Raw genomic sequence first — 20,149 nt, forward strand, 5'->3', positions numbered from 1 at the left:
AACAAGACATTTAAAGCATAAAATTTTAACATTATGCTTCCATTATTTCACCTGTGATTAAACATGTCTTCCCAATGAACATAGACGTTCTTCTGAAATATGTTGCATGAAAGATTTTATAAGTTTCATTCCTTATATTCCTCCAGGGTTGCCTTTTTATGATCCAACTTTGAAGAACTGTTACCACATTAAAAGTGCTTCAGGTATTTCATGTTTGTCACATAATCAGTACAGGGTGTCAAACATGGATGCAAGAATCTCTTCCCATTCCTCTGATTGATATATTCATCAATCACAGGAAGAACATCTCTATTTCTGAGAATACTTACCCTGAGAAAAAATACAGTCTTCTACTCTTTCATGCTACACATACCTTGGAAAAAGACAATCCTAATATGTATACCATTGTGCAGTATTTCCACAACAAAACATTTATAAGGGGCATGTTGTTAGTTTGTAGAGATCTTGTTTTAAATGTCAATGTACAGTTGTCTTAACAGAGCACATTTATAAATGACAGAAAAATAATAAAATAGAACAAAGGCACAAGAAAAGAGCAACTAAGAGAAAAAGAAGATAGCAATTAAGAAAAAAATTTAACAAAAATACCTCTTAGTACAGGGAGGTACTGGTTTGGTGTTGGTGAAGCACACCTTAAATCCCAGGATTTGGAAGGCAGAGGCAGTAGGATCTCAGTGAGTTCAACGCCAGCCTGTTTTACAGAGCGAGTTCCAGGACAGCCTCAAAAACAATATAGAAAAAAACCTGCCTCAAAAAAGCCAAAATGGAGGTACTAAAACAATAATTGACATACACTTAATCTGTTAGAAGATCTCCAAAGTTCATCAAAAACTCCTGTAGAAACATCATTGATAAAACTCTTAAAACATTCCATTCATCCAAGTCCATAGAAAGCCAGTCTTCTTTGGAAGACACAGTATAATCACAGATGGGATGGTGGACAGTCTAATGCTACATATTATCTTTGAATGGTGTGGCATAAGAAATACCAGAAAATAACTAGTGATCATGCATTATGCATTTGTTCCCTTGTGAAGAATTCAAGCATAGACAGTTGCAAGCGACTTACCAGAGTGATTGTTATAACTAGTAAATGTAGAATACCACATATAATATTCCTTACCAAGAATTAATATCTAATAAATACTGGTCTCCAGTGGATGATATGTATAGATGAAATCCTCATAAAAATTGTAGGTTGGCACAGGATATAATCCATAGATCACACAGGAAAGACATCTACTCTTCTCAGCAAAGTTGAATTTTATATAAGAGCAGATAACAACACTGACTGGTAACCATGCACACACTAATATATAACACAAAGTCCAGAGGCTGCTCTTTAGAACTCAGATGTGGTAAACAGGCAAAGATTAAGCAAATGATATTTATTAAATTAATAGTGAAAGATCTCCCATGCTCTTGGATAGGTGGGATCAATGTAGTAAAAATGGCAATCTTGCCAAAAGCAATCTACAGATTTAATACAATCCCCATTAAAATACCAGCACAATTCTTCACAGACCTTGAAAGAACAATAATCAATTTTGTATGGAAAAACAAAAGACTCAGGATAGGCAAAACAACCTTAGTCAATGAAGCAACACCATCCCCGACATCAAAAGCTCTACTATAGAGCTGTAGTCCTGAAAACAGTTTGGTATTGTCACAAAAATAGACAGGTAGACCAATGGAATCGAATTGAACATTCTTAGATTAATCCACAAACCTATGAACAGCTCATTTTCGACAAAGATGCTAAAATTATACAATGGAAAAAAGATAGCATCTTCAACACATGGTTTTGGCATAACTGGACATTAGCATGTAGAAGATTGCAGATAAATCCATGTCTATTGTCATGCACAAAACTTAAGTCCAAATGGATCAAAGACCTCAACATAATTCCAGCCACAATGAACTTGTTAGAAGAGAAAATGAGAAGTGCCCTTGAATGGTTTGGTACAGGAGACCACTTCCTGAACATAACACCAGTAGCACAAACACAGAGATTGACAATTAATAAATGGGACCTCCTGAAACTGAGAAGCTTCTGTAAGGCAAAGACACAGTCAGAAAGACAAAAAGACAACCCACAGTTTGGGAAATGTTATTCACTAACCCCACATATGACAGAGCTCTGATCTCAAAAATTTACAAAGAACTCAAGAAGCTATTCTCCAGGAAAAACAAAGGACCCAATTAATAAATGGGGGACTGAACTAAATAGAGATTTCTCAATAGAGGAGACTAAAATGACTGAGAGACACTTGAGAAAGTGCTCAACATCCTTACCCATTAGGGAAATGAAAAGTAAAACAACCCTGAGATAACATTTTACTCCTGTCAGCATGTCTAAAATCAAAAACACCAATGACAGCTTATGCTGGACAGGATGTGGAGAAAGGGGAACACTTGTCCATTGCTGGTGGGTATGCAAACTTGTGCAGCCACATTGGAAATCAGTATGTAGATTCCTCAGGAAAATTGGAATCAGTCTACCACACGACCCACCAATTCCACTCTTAGGCATATACCCAAAAGATGTCCATTCATACAACAAGGATGTCTGTTCCACTATGTTCATAGAAACATTATTTGTAATAGCTAGATGCTGGAAGCAACCTAGATGCCCGACAACTGAAGAGTGGACAAAGAAAATGTGTTACATTTACACAATGGAGTACTACTCAGCAGAAAAAAACAACAGGAATGTCTCATGTCATTAAGTAGATGTCAAACAAAAAAGGAACTCAGGGATATTTTTGGATATTATTTGTCTCATAATGTTTCTATGGACTTTTTTTCCTCCTACAAGATATATATATATATATATATATATATATATATATATATAAAATTTGGTTTCTACCATTGTGATTTGTTTGATCTCTTCATGGCAATCTTGTCATTCTGTGTCTATATTTCTTTCCTTTACTTTTCCTTTGGTGGTTTTTTTTTTGGTTTTTCGAGACAGGGTTTCTCTGTGGCTTTGGAGGTTGTCCTGGAACTAGCTCTTGCTAGACCAGGCTGGCCTCGAACTCACAGAGATCCACTTGCCTCTGCCTCCCAAGTGCTGGGATTAAAGGCGTATGCCACCAACGCCCGGCTCCTTTGGTGCTTTTTGTTAATTTGTTTAGTCCTGCCCCAGTTTGTTTCTGTTTAATCTTATTCTATTCTAACATGGCTTTAGGTTCCCTTTCATTTTCCAATGAAAGGTATAAAAATGGAGTTGGGGTAGGGTGGGAGGAGTAGGATGAGTGGAGATAGTATGAAAAAAATTTCAATAAAAAGAAGAGGAAAGAATTCTCTAAAAATGAAAGAAAAGAATGAAGAAAGAGAAAGGAAGGAAGGAAAAGAGGGATGGAGGGAGGGAAAGAGGGAGGGAGAGTTGATTCTGGCAATATCTTTTTTGTATCAGTCTCCCATCTGCCCTACATTCAGGAACCAGTAGTACTTGCATATCTGACTCTCTGGCCCTTTCACCCAAACTTGATGGCTTTGCCTCTGTATAATTCATTCCAGGATCTTTTCCTTTTGATGAGGATATGTGTGATGATCTTGAAATCTAATGGAGGAAATGTCAGATAATCTCCAATTTTGAGATACATAATTTAATCATAGACCAATAACCAGTCTAATATTCATCAAACCCTGGAAATGTAACCCAAGTGTTAGTGCAGCTCTTACACCCTGTTCCAGTCTAAGGGTTCAATGCCTCCCTGGTCCTCAGCCTTCTGTGATTTGTTATCTTTTCAGTGTTTCTTACTTTGTATTATGATCATATATCATGGTTTGGACCAATAGTGGCATGTTTATCTTCCAGAGTCTTAAAATTTGAAATTGCTTCATGCATAAATATGATTTTTGTGAAGCCATCTTTAATGAAATCAGGAGTTCACTTAAACTTCTTTACATATATTCAGTTATGATCACATTAATGCATAAGTTGGTCAATATGTAAATGTAAGTCAATGTGCAAGTTGTCCAAAGTCAGGCAAAACACAAATATCTATGTGATGTTTTAAAAAACAACAAAATTTATAAGAAAAAAATGTTTTAACATTTCTGATAGCAGTGAAGAAAATCCCCAAGGCCTGTGAGCCCCATCTTCCATTATCCTCTGCTTACTCTCTCGTCTTCTGGAATATCTGAGGATTTTGAGTAAACTACTTCACTCTGCTTATAGTTTATGATTTCTTTTTTTGGCTGTATCATTTTTTATTATGAATTCTAATGGGACACCAACATAGAACAACACCATTTCCATAACCCATCACCATCACAGGAGTCTGTCATCACAGACGAGTAGTATGGGTGCAATGCATTCATCAAGAAAGTTGGAGGTTCAAGCTTTCCTGGATCCAGTGTACACCACAGGATGTTGCTGTACACCTTGGCCCACCTGCCTTTACATTTCAATCATACTATATAGTGTTCAGTATTTACATACATTTGAACAGAGAAGACATAATATATGTTACAAGGATAACATTTGTGGAGTTATGTGTCAGTAAGAACTCTGTATTTCCACTCTCTTTATGTCATTAGCTACTTTTGAGAAGAACAGTTCCATATAAACACATGAGCTGGAACATACATTTAGAAAACTTTAACCTATATAAACTGCATTGTGTCTACCCATAGCAAATCAACTAAGCCTTGTTCCCCCTAATGTTAAACAACAAAAAAGTAGCTAGCTATCACACTTTATAGTAGATTCCAGACAATATATAAGGTGATCACTGGCATTCTGGGCCAGATGGGTTCCATGTTTACTTCTGTCATTCTGGGATTTGTTCCTTTCTGTCAAAGTGTTCTCATACATTGGCAAGAGCATTTACATTAAACTTCAAATTACTCCTGCTTACATCCAGAGTATATATATATATATATATATATATATATATATATTAAATAATATATATATTAAAAGCCTTTAAAAGGAGTTGGTTTTCCAACAGTTATGCCAATATTTGGCCATGTTAGCAATTACTGAAACAACAGTGGAGACTCCGGGGACAGGCAGTTGCCCTGGATCACCATGTACAGGCCCAAGAATCTGGCCAAGCGGTTCAACTTAGTTCTTCTTGTTTTTCCTGAGATAGGGATTGATTTCATAGGGACTTGTTGAAACCCATAGTTATTTTAAAATAAATCCAACGAGGCAAGGCTGAGTTTATTGAACCCATGAGAGCATGGATCGCATATCCAGTGGTTCGGGACTGCAAACCCACTGTTTTAATTGCAGACTTCACAAACGTCTCTGGAGAGGGCTTATCCAAAGTTGGTTTCCGTATTTTTGCCAGTTTTGTAGCTACAAAGTATGGCAGGACACTCTGCACAAAGATGCCTTTGCTCTTATACTCCTCATGGAGGCACTGAGAGAAGAAATCTACAAAAGCCTTGGTTGCAGAGTAAATGGTCAAGAGTGGAATTGGGAGCATGCCAGTGGCAGATGAAATGTTGACAATCACCCCTTTAGACCTTTCTACCATGCCAGGCAATACCAAGCGTGTCACCTTGCAAACGGAAAGAACATTACTATTTATCAGTTTCTTGATGGTATTGTCCAAGTCAGGAACTTCCAAAAAGAATTCTGGATACTCGTATGACATCCCCACGTTGTTCACTAAAACACCAATTTCTTTTTTTATTTTATTTTCCAGTTTAAAATTAGATAATAAACGAGGTTGCTTCACAAGTCAGTTCCAGGTCCCTCTCCTATTCCCTCCCCTCCTCCCATGCCATCCCCGAACCCACCCCCTGTTATTCCCTCATTCCCCCAGGGAGGGTCAGGCCCTCCATGGGGGTGTCCATAGTCTGTCATTTCATATAGGGCAGGGCCTAGACCCTTCCCCAAGAGTTCAGGGTGAGAGGGCACCTCACATTGTTCTATGGGAGTCCAAAGTCCGTGTGTATACTTGGGATGGGTACTGATCTGCTGCCCAAGGCTCAATAGATTCCCTAGGGCTCCTCACTGACACCCAGATTCAGGGGGTCTTGATCAGTCCCATGCTGGATTCCCAGGCTGATGCCTGGGATTCAAGAGTTAACCTTTGTCTGGTCAGCTGTTTCTGGGGGTTAAACCAGCCCAGTCTTAATCCCTTTGATCATCAGTCCTCCCTCTCTGTTACTGGCTTTCTTGAGTTCAGCTCAGTACTTACAAGGGAGTCTGCCTCTTCTTCGATCAGCCACTAAACGAAGTTTCTGTTTCCCAGACTCTCTGGCCATAGGATTGTAGGCTGGCACTTCCCAGATCTATGTCTAAAATCCATATAGGAGAGAGTACATGCCATGTTTCTCTTTTTGTGACTGGGTTACCTCACTCAGGATGGTTTCTTCTAGTGTCATCCATTTGCCTGAGAATCTCATGATTCCATTATTTTTTTCTGCTGAATAGTACTCCATGGTGTAGATGTACCACATTTTCTCTATCCACTCTTCGGGTGAGGGACATCTAGGTTGCTTCCAAGTTCTGGCTATTACAAATAAAGCTGCTATGAACATAGTGGAACAGACATCTTTGTTGTATGAATGGGCATCTTTTGGATATATGCCTAAGAGTGGAGTTGCTGGGTCTTGTGGTAGGTTTATTCCCATTTTTCTGAGGAATCTCCATACTGATTTCCAAAGTGGTTGAACCAGTTGGCACTCCCACCAGCAATGGAGGAGTGCCCCCCTTTCACCACATCCTCTCCAGCATAAATTGTCATTGGTGTTTTTGATTTTAGCAATTCTGACAGGAGTGAGACTAAAACGCCAATTTCAAGACTAGCCAAGCCTGTCTTAATTTTATCAGAAATATCATCCAATGTAAATTCAACAGCAATGGTCCTTGTTTCCACTTTGAATTTTTCTTTGATCTCGCTGGAAACCTGATTCAGTTTATCCTGGGACCTGCTAATTAGGACAATCTTCATCCCACGCTTTGCTAACTCTTCTGCATATGATTTTCCAATTCCATCAGTGCCACCTGTAACAACTGCCCATTCTCCGAGCAGCGGGCTGACCCAAGTCTCGTTGCCCAAGCACCACACTTGGAAGGCCCTGAAGAGCAAGTACGAGGCGCGCAGGATCAGGTAGGCCACGGTGCTCGCGCCCACCCAGTACAGGAATCCGGCCGCTGGGAGAGCACGCTCCATGGCTGGGGAATAGGCCTCACCGTGAATGGTGCAGGGAAAAAAAATAAACGAATGAATGGAGAGAGGAGGCAGTGCCAGCCGTGACGGCGAGGACGCTGCTGACAGACGTCGTCATAGTTTATGATTTCTACTGTTCTTTTCACAGTTGCCAGAAAATGTGGACAAAATAAAGACGACTGTAGAGTAAGTAGAAATCTCAAACATGTGTCCCAAGTCATGAATGATGAATAAATACAATGAACTATCACACTGTTCCATGGAATTTTAGAGTTAATAATTGCCAACCAGAGTGGCTAGCAGACATTTGGTGGAATGTCAATAAGTACTACAACCCATCCTTGAAGATCTGGCTCACAGTCTCCAAGGACACTTCCAACAACCAGGCATTCCTCAAGATCACCAGTGTGGACACTGCAGATACTGCCACACACTACAGTGCTCGAGGAACACATTGACACAGCCTCGGCTGACAGCTGTGTAGTATTTCAGGCTGGTTCTTAGCTCTGTGTCCTCCATCTACCAGTCATGGGTTGGGAGTGGGCACACATTTCCTGTTAGCCTTTGTGGCTTCCTCTTCACCCTGAGATTCAGATCCCTGGATTCCTGTTATACAAAGGAGACCCCTCTTAAAATTTGTTCAGAAATGAAAATCTGTCTGTTTGGTTTTGTAAAGATTAATGGTGTATGGTTCCTAATCCAGGTGGATCAGGGCAGTGGTTCCTTTCAGTCTTTGGCCTCAAATACCCAGAATAACAGATTCTAAATGAATAGCAGACTGACATCTCTGGATAAGCTTTTATAAATTGAGTCATTAGCTTAAGTAACACCAAGGAAACCACAAAATATATCAGGCTATTTCCAAGGCAATTTGTTACTCTCCACAAACAGATGGTAGAATCCTATTGTGAAAACAACACTTACATCTCATTGTACATGGAGGATTTGATCTGGTGACTTACTGTAGACCTCAGTTCATAGTAGTAGATGGAACTTGGTATGTTCTCTGTGGAGTATCATCCTAAAGCACTCCATGATCTACAGTGGTGATCTGCTCACAAGGTTGAATTTAAAGCCCATCTATGAATGCACACAATGCCTGAAACCACTAGAATGTTCCAGAATCTGAGACAACATATGCCATTGGCTTATGGGAAACCAAATGTTCTGTCAAGCAGTGGTTTTCAACCTGTGGACAATAACGACAATGGAGACTGAACAACCCAGGAGTCCTAGGACTCTTTCCCTGGGGTCACATATCAGATATCATGGATGACAGATATATACATTATGGTTCAGAGTGGATGAATTACTATTATGAAGTAGAAACAAATAAATTATGTTATGAGTCATCCCATCATTAAGAAGTTATTAAAAAGTTGCAGCAATTATAAGTTTGAGGACAAATGTGCTAAAGGAATATAAAAATAAATTAATTCTGAATGGCATGACCATATGTGCACATTAATCTGTGCCTCACACAACTATCATTAGTGAAGCTCCTTCATGCAACACGTGGCAGTTATCATGAAGGCTCTCAAATGAACAAAATATCCAGCATGAAAGATAAATGTGCACTCAATCAAAAATGGTTTTCTAAAGCAAAATTTCTCCTCAGGACTCAAGACAGGTGCAGGAAAAGAGATAGAAAGATTTTCAGACGCACAGGTGTTGAATGTGTTCAAGGATACAGTCTCTTTCAGGCACAATAGGACTGATGCACACATAAACACACTATACTATAGAAGGTTCAAGCCAGGAGGGAGTCTAATGCTGAAAGGGAACCTCAATCCTAAACTAGAAACTATCTGCAATTAGTACTTACATGCGAAGGAAAAAAATAATGTACTTCAGTGGAATGTCACTAACTGTATTAAACACTCTTCACAGCAGGTATGATGCCTAAGACCAAAACAAAACATGCAAAATTGTATGTTTGTATGATTTTTGTTGCAGATAAATTTATTTAGGCATTTTTTGTCTTCTTAGTCTTTTGTTTGTATAATTACATTTCTGATTTTGTTTTGTGTGCTTGAGTATGTTTGTATGTGTGTGTCTGAGAGAGAGAGGAGAGACAGAGATAGAGATAGAGAGAGAGACAGAGACAGAGACAGAGAAAGAAAGAGGAAGACAGAGACAGAGATTTTTTCTTGTGGCATTTTCTTGTGAGGGGATCTATGATTACTGGAGAAAAGGTAAATTATGATTACAATGCAATGCTTAAAAACTAATTTTTCACTAAAAAATTTTCGAATCCCCCTTCCAAAATCATTTATTGATTGTTATTTGATAAATTAGGATGAATTGGATAGACCTAGTATGTTAATATATGTATCTGACATGTGTACAAACACCTGTTTGGAGAGATATCAGCCTTTTCTGGTAAGTTGCCGATTGCACTGTTGATAATTTCTGTCTTCCTGCAATGGCAATAATGAGGTAGGAATCTATGGAGATTTCTATATGTTTCATTGCTCAGTTGTTTTCTCAGAACATGTGCAGTGTCATCAGAGATATGTGCTCCTTTCCAGACTTTGTCAAACACAGACACAGTTAGACAGTTCTCAGTTACAGCAAAGAAGGTATTTAAGTTGCCATCAGATTATTGTTTGTTATCCTATAATACACCAACATCAAGAGACCATGGATGCCAGACAAGACTACTATACCCAGCAAAGCTTTCAATCAAAAAAGATGGAGAAAACAAGATATTTCATGACAAAACCAGATTTAAACAATACATATCCAAAAACCCAACCCTACAGAAAATTCTGGAAGGAAAACTCCAACCCAAGGAAGTTAACTAAAACAAAAAAACCATAGCCAATAGATAATCCCACTTTACTAACAGGCAAAATAAAAATGGTGGAAATTCACATACCATTCCACCAACAGCAACCATTCCAAAACAAATGAGAATGAGTTATCAATGGTCATTAATTTCCCTCATGTTAATGGTCTTAACTTACCCATAAAAAGACACAGGCTAACAGAATGGATTGAAGACAGAATCCATCCTTCTGCATACAAGAGACACACCTCATCTTCAAAGACAGACATTATTTCAGAGTTAAGGGTTGGGAAACTATTTTCTAATCAAACGGCCCCAAGATACAAGTGGGAGTAGCAATCCTAATATCTAACAAATTATACTTAAAACTAAAATCAATAAAAAGAGATGAAGAATGTCACTTCATACTCATCACAGGAGAAATCCACCAAGATGAAATCTCAATTCTGAATTTCTATGCCCCAAATAAAAAGCCATCTATATTTTTAAAAGAAACATTACTAAAATTCAAAGGACATATAAAAACTCACACAGCGAGGGGTGGGGGGGAGTGGGACCTGGGAAGAATAGAGGGGGTAAAGAGGAAGGGAGTTGGTCATGGGGGAACAGGAAGTTGAGGGGGTGGGGGTAGAATAGGGGGAAGAGGGAATCATAGGATCGAAGACAGATCAGGCACCAGAGTGACCTCAAGTGACCTAAAGGTATAACATCAATTGGCAATCTAAGCAATAGTGGAGGGACCACCTCGAATGCCCATTCCTGATAATGAACTTGATTTCTATAACCATCCGTGAGGCTTCATCCTGTGACTGATGGAAGCATAGGCAAACATACAACTAATCACTGAACTGAACCCAAGGAACCCAGTGACAGAGAGAGAGGAGTGATGAGCAAATTGGCAAAGAATGGGCTGGCAAAACCAGCAGGGACAGCTGATCTGAACAGGGGAGTGCTCTTGGACCCCAGACCGACAGTGGGGAGGCCAGCATGGGACTGATCTGGACCCCCAAATGTGAGTGTCAGTGAGAAGGCCTGGGCAACCTATGGGGCCCTGAGCTGTGGATCAGTGTCTATCCCTGGTATACAAACTGTCTTCATGTGCCTATAGCACAAAGAGAGATGCTCTCTCAGCCTGGACTCTTAGGGGAGTGCCTTGACCCTACCAAGAGTAAAATGACAGACTCTAGATATCGCCTATGTGGAAGGATTTGGCAATAGGGTGGGAGGGAGGGGGGAAGGGGAGTGCAGGAAGAGGAGGGAGAGGGAACAGGGATTGACATGTAAAACAAGCTATTTAAAATTAAAATAAAAAATGATAAAAAACTCACACACTTTTAATGTGAGACTTCAACACCATACTCTCAACACTAGACAGGATGTGAAGTATCTAAAAGAAGTTAAGACCCAATTGTGTTTAAAAGACATCTATAGAACACTCCATCCAAACACAAAACAATATACCTTCTTCTCAGCACCACATGAAACCTTCTCAAAATCGAACACATACTTAACAACATAGGAAACATCAACAGGTTCAAAAAATTTGAATAACTCTGTGTATCGTATCAGACCACCATGTTTTAAAATTAGAACTCAACAACAACAGAAATCTCAGAAACTCTGCAAACATATGGAAATTGAATAATGCACAATTGCACCACTCCTGGTCAAAGAAGAAATGAAAAAATACATTAAAGACTCCAAATAATTCAATGAGAATGAAGACAATGCATACCCAAACTCATGGGACACTATGAAAGCAGTGCTAAGAGGAAACTTCATAGCACTTAGTGCCCATGTGAAGAAACTGGAGAATAGTCACATTACAGAATTGCCAGCAATGCTTAAAGCTCTAGAACAAAAGGAAGCAAACTAACCACTGAGGAGCAGACACCAGGAAATAATTAAATTGAGGGCTAAAATCAATAAAGTAGAAGCTAGAAAAACAATACAAAAAATCAATGTAACAAAGAGTTGGTTCTTTGAGAAAATCAATAAGATACACAAACCTTTATCCAAACTTACCAAACAGCAGAGTATGAACATTCAAATAACAAAATCAGAAATGAGAAGGAAGACATAACAACGGACAGTGAGGAAATGCAGAAAATCATCAGGTCATACTTTGAAAAACTGTACTCCACAAAATTAGAAAATTTAAAGGAAATGGACATTTTTTGGATAGACATCACTTGCCAAAATTAAATCAAGAACAGATAAGCAATTTAAATAGACCTATAGCACCCAAGGAAATAGAAGCAGTCATCAAAATTCTCCCAAATAAAAAAAAGACCAGGGCTAGATGGCTTCAGTGTAGAATTTTACCAGAAACAAATGAGCAGATTACATCAATTCTCCTCAGAGGATTCCATGCAATAGAAGCAGAAAAGTCATTGCCAACCTCTTTTTATGAGGTTTCAATAACGGTGATACTCAAGTCACACAAAGACACAACTAAGAAAGAGAAATTCAGACTAATATCCCCCATAAGCACTGATGCAAAAATACTCAAGAGAATACTGGCAAATTGGATCCAAGAACACACCAGAAAACTTATCCAACATGAGCAAGTAGGCTTCATTCCAGGGATGCAGGAATGATTCGTTCAACATACAAAAATCCATCAATGTAACCCGCCATATAGACAAGCTGAAAAACAAAAAATGACATGAGAATCTCAGTAGATGCTAAAAAATACACCTTCATCAAAATCCAATACCCTTTCATGATAAAGGTCTTGGAGAGATCTGGAATAACAAGAACTTACCTAGACATAATAAAATGTATATACAGCAAACCAACAGCCAACATCAAACTAAATGAACAGAAACTCAATGTGATTACTCTAATATCAGGAACAAGACAAGGCTGCCCACTCTCTCCATACCTCTTAAATATTGTACTTGAAATTCTAGCTATAGCAATCACACAACAAAAGGAGATCAAGGGGATACAAATTGGAAAGGAAGAGGTATATGACATGATAGTTTACATAAGTGACACAAAAAGCTCTACCAGGGAACACTTACATTTGATAAACACCTTCAGCAAAGTGTCAGGATGCAAGATCCACTCAAGAAAATCAGCAGCCCTACTATCTACAGGTGATAAAAGGCATGAGAAAGAAAGCAGAGAAACCACCCTTTACAATTGCCACAAACAACATAAAATACCTTGGGTAATGCTAACCAAACTAGTGAAAGACCTGTAGCGCAAGAACTTTGAATCTTTAAAGAAAGAAATTAAAGAAGACACTGGAAAATGGAAAGATCTCCCATGAACTTGCATAGGTAGGAACAATGTAGTAAAAATGGCAATCCTGCCAAAAGCAATCTACAGACTCAATGCAATCCCCATTAAAATACCAGCACAATTCTTCACAGACCTTGAAAGAAAAATCCTCACCATTATATGGAAAAGCAAAAATCCCAGGATAGACAAGACAACTCTGCTCAACAAAGGAATGTCTGGAGGCATCACCATCCCTGACTTCAAGCTCTATTATAGACCTATATTCCTGAAAACAACTTGTTATTGGCTCAAAAGCAGACACATAGACGAATTAAATTGAATTGAACACCCAGAGATTAATCCACAAGACTATGAACAGCTGATTTTTGACAAAGAAGCTAAAATTATACAATGGAAAAAAGGAAGCATCTTTAACAAATGGTGCTTGCAGAACTGGATGCTGGTATGTAGAAGATTGCAGATAGAACCATGTCTATCACCATGCACAAAACTTAAGTCCAAATGGATCAAAGACCTTAACATAAATCCAGCCACACTACACATGTTAGAAGAGAAAGTTGGAGGTACAACTGAGCAAATTGATACAGGGGTCTGCTTCCTGAACATAACACCAGTAGCACAGATACTGAGATCGACAATTAATTCATGGGACCTCCTGAAACTGAGAAGCTTCTGTAAATCAAAGAACACAGTTAGCAAGACAAAAAGGCACATCACAGATTGGGAAAAGATATTCACTAACCCCACAACTGACAGAGGGCTGTCTCCAAAATTTACAAAGAACTCAAGAAACAAGTCTCCAAAACAGCAAAGGACCCAATTAAAGACTGGGGGACTGAACTAAATAGAGAATTCTCAATAGAGGTGTCTAAAATGGCTAAGAGGCACTTGGGAAAGTGCTCAACATCCTTAGCCATCCAGGAAATGCAAATCAAAACAACTCTGACATACCATCTTACTCCTGTCAGAATGGCTAAAATCAAAAACACCAACAACAATTTATGCTAGAGAGATTGTGACGAAAGGGGAAAAATACTCCACTGCTGGTGGGAGTGCCAACTTGTACAGCCACTTTGGAAATTGGTATGGAGATTCCTCAGAAAAATGGGAATAAACCTACCACAAGACCCAGCAACTCCAGTCTTAGGCGTATATACAAAAGATGCCCATTCATACAACAAGGATGTCTGTTCCACTATGTTCATAGCAGCATTATTTGTAATAGCCAGAACTTGGAAGCATCCTAGATGACCCTTAACCGAAGAGTGGATAGAGAAAATAGGTTACATTTACACAATGGAGTACTATTCAGCAGGAAAAATAACAATGGAATCCTGAAATTGGCAGGCAAATGGATGACACTAGAAGAAACCATCCTGAGTGAGGTAACCAAGTCACAAAAAGAGAAACATGGCATGTACTCTCTCATATATGGATTTTAGACATAGATCTGTGGAGTGCCAGCCTGCAATCCCATGGCCAGAGTGTCTGAGAAACAGAACCTTCATTCAGTGGCTGATGGAATAAGTGGCAGACTCCCATGCCTAAGCACTGAGCTGAACTCAAGAAATCCAGTGACAGAGAGGGAGGACTGATGAACAAAGGGGTTTAGACTGGGCTGGTTTAACCCCCAGAAACAGCTGACCTGACAAGGGTTCGCTCTTGAATCCCATGCTGATGCTTGGGAATACACCATAGGACTGATCAAGAGCCCCTGAATGTGGGTGTCAGTGAGGAGGCCTTGGTTATCTATTGAGCCTTGGGTAGTATTTATCCCAGGTATACAAATGGACATTGGGCACCCATCCAACAATGAGAGATGATGCACTCTCACCCTGGACTCTTGCGGGATGGTCTAGGCCCTGCCCTGGATGAAATGACAGACTATTGACACCCCTATGGAGGGCCTCACCCTCCCTGAGGAAATGAGGGGATACTGGGGGGGTTGGTGGGAGGGTGCAGGAGGAGGATAGGGAAAGGGAGAGGGACCTGGAATTGACATGTGAAGCAAATTTGTTTCTAACTTAAATTTAAATTTAAAAATAAAGTATAAAAAAAGATGCTGTGGCAATACGATAAGGTGTGTTTGTGTGTGTGTGTGTGTGTGTGTGTGTGTGTGTACTTTAAATCAAAGAGACGATAACTGTTGATGAATTAGGTGGGAATAATCTGGAATAAGCATTTAGCAGGAAAATAAATAAAAATTTGCATAACAAACAAAAACCCCTTTTATAATTCAGTTTGATATTCCTAACAGCACACCAAATTTTTGGTGGAAATTGTCTCTATACATTTGTAGGGAGTCACTTTATTTTTCCTCATAATTCTGATTCTATACAATCATTTACAGTAACTCAAATCCTGGTTTTCTTTTGTTAGTAATAACAAAATTTCTTATCATTTGAGAGATGAAGATGGAGCTGAACGTCATACTGTGAAGATCTCTGGGTATAGAACATTCTGGGCTCCTGCTACTATAACATGGGGTCAAAGCATTGGGAATCTAAACTGTTAAGGTAAAAGGCATTGATGTCATCTGGAGTCCTGGGAGTCATTGGCATGTTTCCTGAAATTGGATTGTATTTTTCATAAGTTTTAGATTGACACTGATTGACATTGATTGCACATCAGGTTATGGTACCTGATAACACCACCCCAACAACCCAAACCCTGCCAACACACACACACACACACACACACACACACACACACACACACAAACAGAGAGAGAGAGAGAGAGAGAGAGAGAGAGAGAGAGAGAGAGAGGGAGGGAGGGAGGGAGGGAGGGAGATTTGTTTTATGAGGGATCAAGGGCTGCTTATGACCCCTCTTGATATTAGATTCTATTATAACTTTCACATATCTGTATCTATTCAATTATGTCTATGTATTTTTTTGTTTTTGTTTTGTTTTCACTATGAGAACTCACATATATTCACTCTACAATGGAGAATGTCAAGAATTAAACAACTGTGCCATTAATAGCATGGCTACAACCTATTTCTATTGCAAAAATTTCTTTTCCTCCAAGACCCAGTGTACTCTCAATGTCTTATATGTAGCATATAGTGTCAACATCATCATAAACTCTCTTCTCAAAAATAAGCCACAGATACAGCATAGAAAATAAAGCGGTGCCACATTGTTTGTGAATTGTGGGGAACCATCAACAGAAAGAGTAAGAATTGAATAAATGTTGGAATGTTGTTAGATTTCAATTGGATTGACCAATTTCATAGGACTGATTTTTGTGGAGACAGACTGAATTTTTAAAAGAAAGGTAAAGCTTCCATCTCCCACAGATCCCCATCTTGTATCTAACCTGATCATCACAGTCACACAAGATTCCTAGGAAAACCATCCCTACCTTCCCAGGATTGCTGACAGAGGCTCAAACTGTCTACAGACATTTCAGAGCAATCCCTTCATTGGATTATTGATCAATCCATTGGAGACCATGTTCTATCAAAGTAAACACAGAGGGATGCAATCTGATATGGTATATTATGATTTTCAAATGTTATCAAGGCCATGAGGTCAATAACACTTTTAATTATTTGTACCATGAGGAAACAAAAAGTAAAACAAAATAAATTAATTTTGCAGAGCCTGAGGTGTAAGTGCAGAGGGCCCACCAAGAGTGTTTCCTGACTCTATACAGAGTTTACTCCTCTCAGTTAACCACATACCGTGTCCAGTAGACCATCTCCTATGAAGGTTAGAACCCTCCCCTAGAAGGATACAATATGTGACATGGAGATGTTCAGTTAGTTCCTAGAATCAATGTGACTCTGCTGGGAGTGCTACACAAACTGAAGTCCATAATTCAAAGACACTCTCATTCACCATGAAGATAGTACATCTCGTAAAAGAAGGAATTACTCAATTGGAAATTAGGACCGGACAGTCTTGTCTCATGGAGAGGCTATCTCTAGTTTCTTCATGCTGAGTCTTACTCAATAAGGATAGAGTATAATAACCTGGAGAGGGGGCAGGATTGGAGGGATGGAGGGACACCAGGATAGGGTCACAGAATTCTAGATTTCTGTCTTTTTATAGACACACATGCTTCCTTAATTAGTTTGAAAATGTTTAAAATTAGTGTCCCGATGTGCAGTACTACTAATTGAAACAGAGTCCTCAACAGACTAATAAATAATGAAAAAAGATTCAAATTTAAAAGGTACCTTCAGAAAAGTACTAGTGTATAGAATTTACATATCATTATTCTTTTTTAACTTTTATTAAAATACATTATATCTTAGAAACATACATGCATGCTTCACATGTCAATCCCAGCTCCCTTTCCCACCCCTCCTCCCTTGTCCCTCCACTAGCCCATCAGCACCCCACCCATACCCCACATCATTCTCCAGGGAGGGTGAGGCCCTCCATAGGGGGATATCCAGAGTCTGTCATTTCATCCAGGTCAGGACCTAGGCCCTTCCCCATGTGTCCAGGCTGAGAGAGCATCCCTCTATGTGAAGTGTGCTCCCAAAGTTCATTATTATGACATGGTAAACACTGATATACTACCCAAGGTCCTAGAGATTTCTGAGTCCTGCTCACTGACACTACATTCATGGAGTCTGGTTCAGTCCCCTGTTGGCCTCTCAGCCATCGTTCTGGGATTCAAGAGCTCCCCCTTGTCTGGTCAGCTGTCTTTGTGGGTTTCACCAGCATGGCATTGACGCCTTTGCTCATCACTCCTCCATCTCTGTCACTGGGTTCCAGGAGTTCAGTTTAGTGTTTAGCAATGGGTATCTATCTCTGTTTCCATCACTCACTGGAGGAAAGTTCTAGGATGGCATATAAGGTAGTCATCAACCTTATCACCAGGGAGGGGTATCTCTCATCCTGGTCTCCTCTATTCTTACCCCGACTCAGCCTTCCTGCTCCTCCATGCCTTCTTCTTTCCTCCTCTTATCCACCTCTCTATTTTCTGTTTCCCTCTTCCCTCCTACCATGTTCCCAATCTGTTCAGGAGATCTTGCCTCATTCCACTTCTCTGGGGTATCATGCATATTTCAGGAACTTCCCCATTTCCCCAACTCACTGGCACTGGGATTGTAGGCTCACACTCCCCTGATTCATGTCTAAAATCCATATATGAGTAAGTACATATTGCGTTTGTCTTTTTGTGACTATTACTTGCTGTTTTCCTTTTCATTTGCTCTAGGCAATTAAATATCTAATACATCTATCAAAATCTCCTCAAGCAGTCCTGGAAAGATGAACAAAGCCCCCCTTTGTTCTTGGATACAAGCACAGCTCTCACCCTCCAGATCTTGCTGAGTAGCCCAGCCCTGGATTCCAAGGTTTCCCATTCAGTGATGACACTGAATGACCATGGATTGTGTATGAGGGTAGATTTCCTTGTTCCTTTTACATTTTTATGTAAATTAGAAACAAGCTTGCTTCACATGTCAATATCAGTTCCTTCACCCTCCCCTCCTTCACCTACCACAAATGCCCAACCCCCACCCAATCACCACTCTGTTTCCCAGGAAGGGTGAGGCCCTCATGGGGGATCTCCAAGTCTGTTATTTCATCCGGGGCAGGGCCTAGGCACTACCCTATGTGTCCAGGCTGAGAAAGCATCCCTCCATGTGGAATGGACTCTATTAGTATGCCAGGGATAAACACTGATCTACTACCCAAGTTCCCATACATGGCCAAGGCCTCCTCATTGATACCCAAATTCCGGGGGTCTGGATCAGTCTTATGTTGGCCTCTCAGCCATCAGTCTGGGATTGTTGAACTCCTCCTTGTTCATGTCAGCTCTTTCTGTGTGTTCACCAGCCTGGTCTTGATGCCTTTGATCATCACTCCTCTCTCTCTCTATCAATGGGTTCCAGGAATTCAGTTCAGTGCTTAGCTGTGAGTGTCTGCATTTGATTCCATCAGACATGGATGAAGGCTCTAGGATGGCATATAAGGTAGTCATTAATCTCAGTATCAAGGAAGTGCATTTAAGGTAACCCCTCCACTATTGTTTAGATTGGCAGTTGGTGTCATCCTTGTGTATCTCTGGAAATCTCACTAGTGCCAGATCTCTCCTCAAATCTATAATGACTCTCTGTATTATGGTATCTGTCATACTGCTGTCTTCTTTTGTACCCCTGACTCAACCTTTCTGCTCCCCAATGTCCTCCTCTCCCCTCCACTTCTCCCTCTCCCTTTCTCCCTGTTCCCTTTCTCTTCCCCCATGCTCCAAATCCTCTCAGGAGATCCTGTCCCATTCTCCTTCTCCAGGGTATTATGCATATCTCTCTTAGGGTCCTCCCTGTTTCCCATACTATATGGTGGTGTGATTGTAGGCTGCAACCCTCTGCTCCATGTCTAAAATCTATAATTGTCTATAATTGAGTGAGTAAATACTGTAGGGGAGAGCTCACATACCAGAGATACTGTCCACCACCTGATAAGGAATCAATGAAATTGGGAGGCAAGGATGTTCATTAGCAGGAGAAATTTCTTGCGAGAAAAACTTGGAGCATGGGATTCAAGAGAGAGAGTGATTTACTTTCTCTTTCTTTTTTTCTCACCTGTCCCACATACCCCGTCCACATCTCACAGTATCTCTGATATGTGAGCTCTCCCCCCCCAAAATACCCTGTTTGTCTTTTTGTAACTGAGTTACCTCACTCAGGATGGTTTCTTCTGGTGTCAACACCTTGACTCCAGCAGATCATGCTTCTACATTTTTTAAAATAATTTTTTGGGAATTTATTTGCCTGAATTCTGAGCGAAACAATATCCCCACTCAAATTCTTTCTGTATCCAACTATTGCTCACTCTCAAGTACATGAATTCTTCCACTTTAATTATATACTTTACTTAATCATATACTTTACACCCTCTCTCTTCATCCACCCTCCGTGTGTGTGTGTGCGTGTGTGTGTGTGTGTGTGTGTGTGTGTGTGTGTGTGTAACATTTGGC

The 20,149-nt window shown here is 39.9% G+C and overlaps 1 protein-coding gene across 1 annotated transcript; it reads right to left on the reverse strand.

Annotated features, from left to right (window-relative positions):
* Window positions 1-5,138: 5,138 nt before the first annotated feature.
* Window positions 5,139-7,166, reverse strand: LOC121138620 (very-long-chain 3-oxoacyl-CoA reductase-like). Its single transcript, XM_040741287.1, has 2 exons — window positions 6,783-7,166; window positions 5,139-5,660 (listed from the first exon to the last, which is right to left on the reverse strand). The coding sequence occupies exons 1-2, from the start codon at window positions 7,164-7,166 to the stop codon at window positions 5,139-5,141; spliced, it is 906 nt and encodes a 301-aa protein (XP_040597221.1).
* Window positions 7,167-20,149: the final 12,983 nt, after the last annotated feature.

Source organism: Mesocricetus auratus, unplaced genomic scaffold (genome assembly GCF_017639785.1).
Source record: "Mesocricetus auratus isolate SY011 unplaced genomic scaffold, BCM_Maur_2.0 contig_10936_pilon_obj, whole genome shotgun sequence".
Taxonomy (NCBI): Eukaryota; Metazoa; Chordata; class Mammalia; order Rodentia; family Cricetidae; genus Mesocricetus; species Mesocricetus auratus.

Coding starts and splice junctions, on each gene's coding strand:
- LOC121138620 (XM_040741287.1), bottom strand. CDS start 7,166: ATGGAGCGTGCTCTCCCAGCGGCCGGATTCCTGTACTGGGTGGGCGCG. Junction 5,661..6,782: donor TGGCTAGTCTTGAAATTGGC/GTTTTAGTCTCA, acceptor AAAGAAATTGGT/GTTTTAGTGAACAACGTGGG.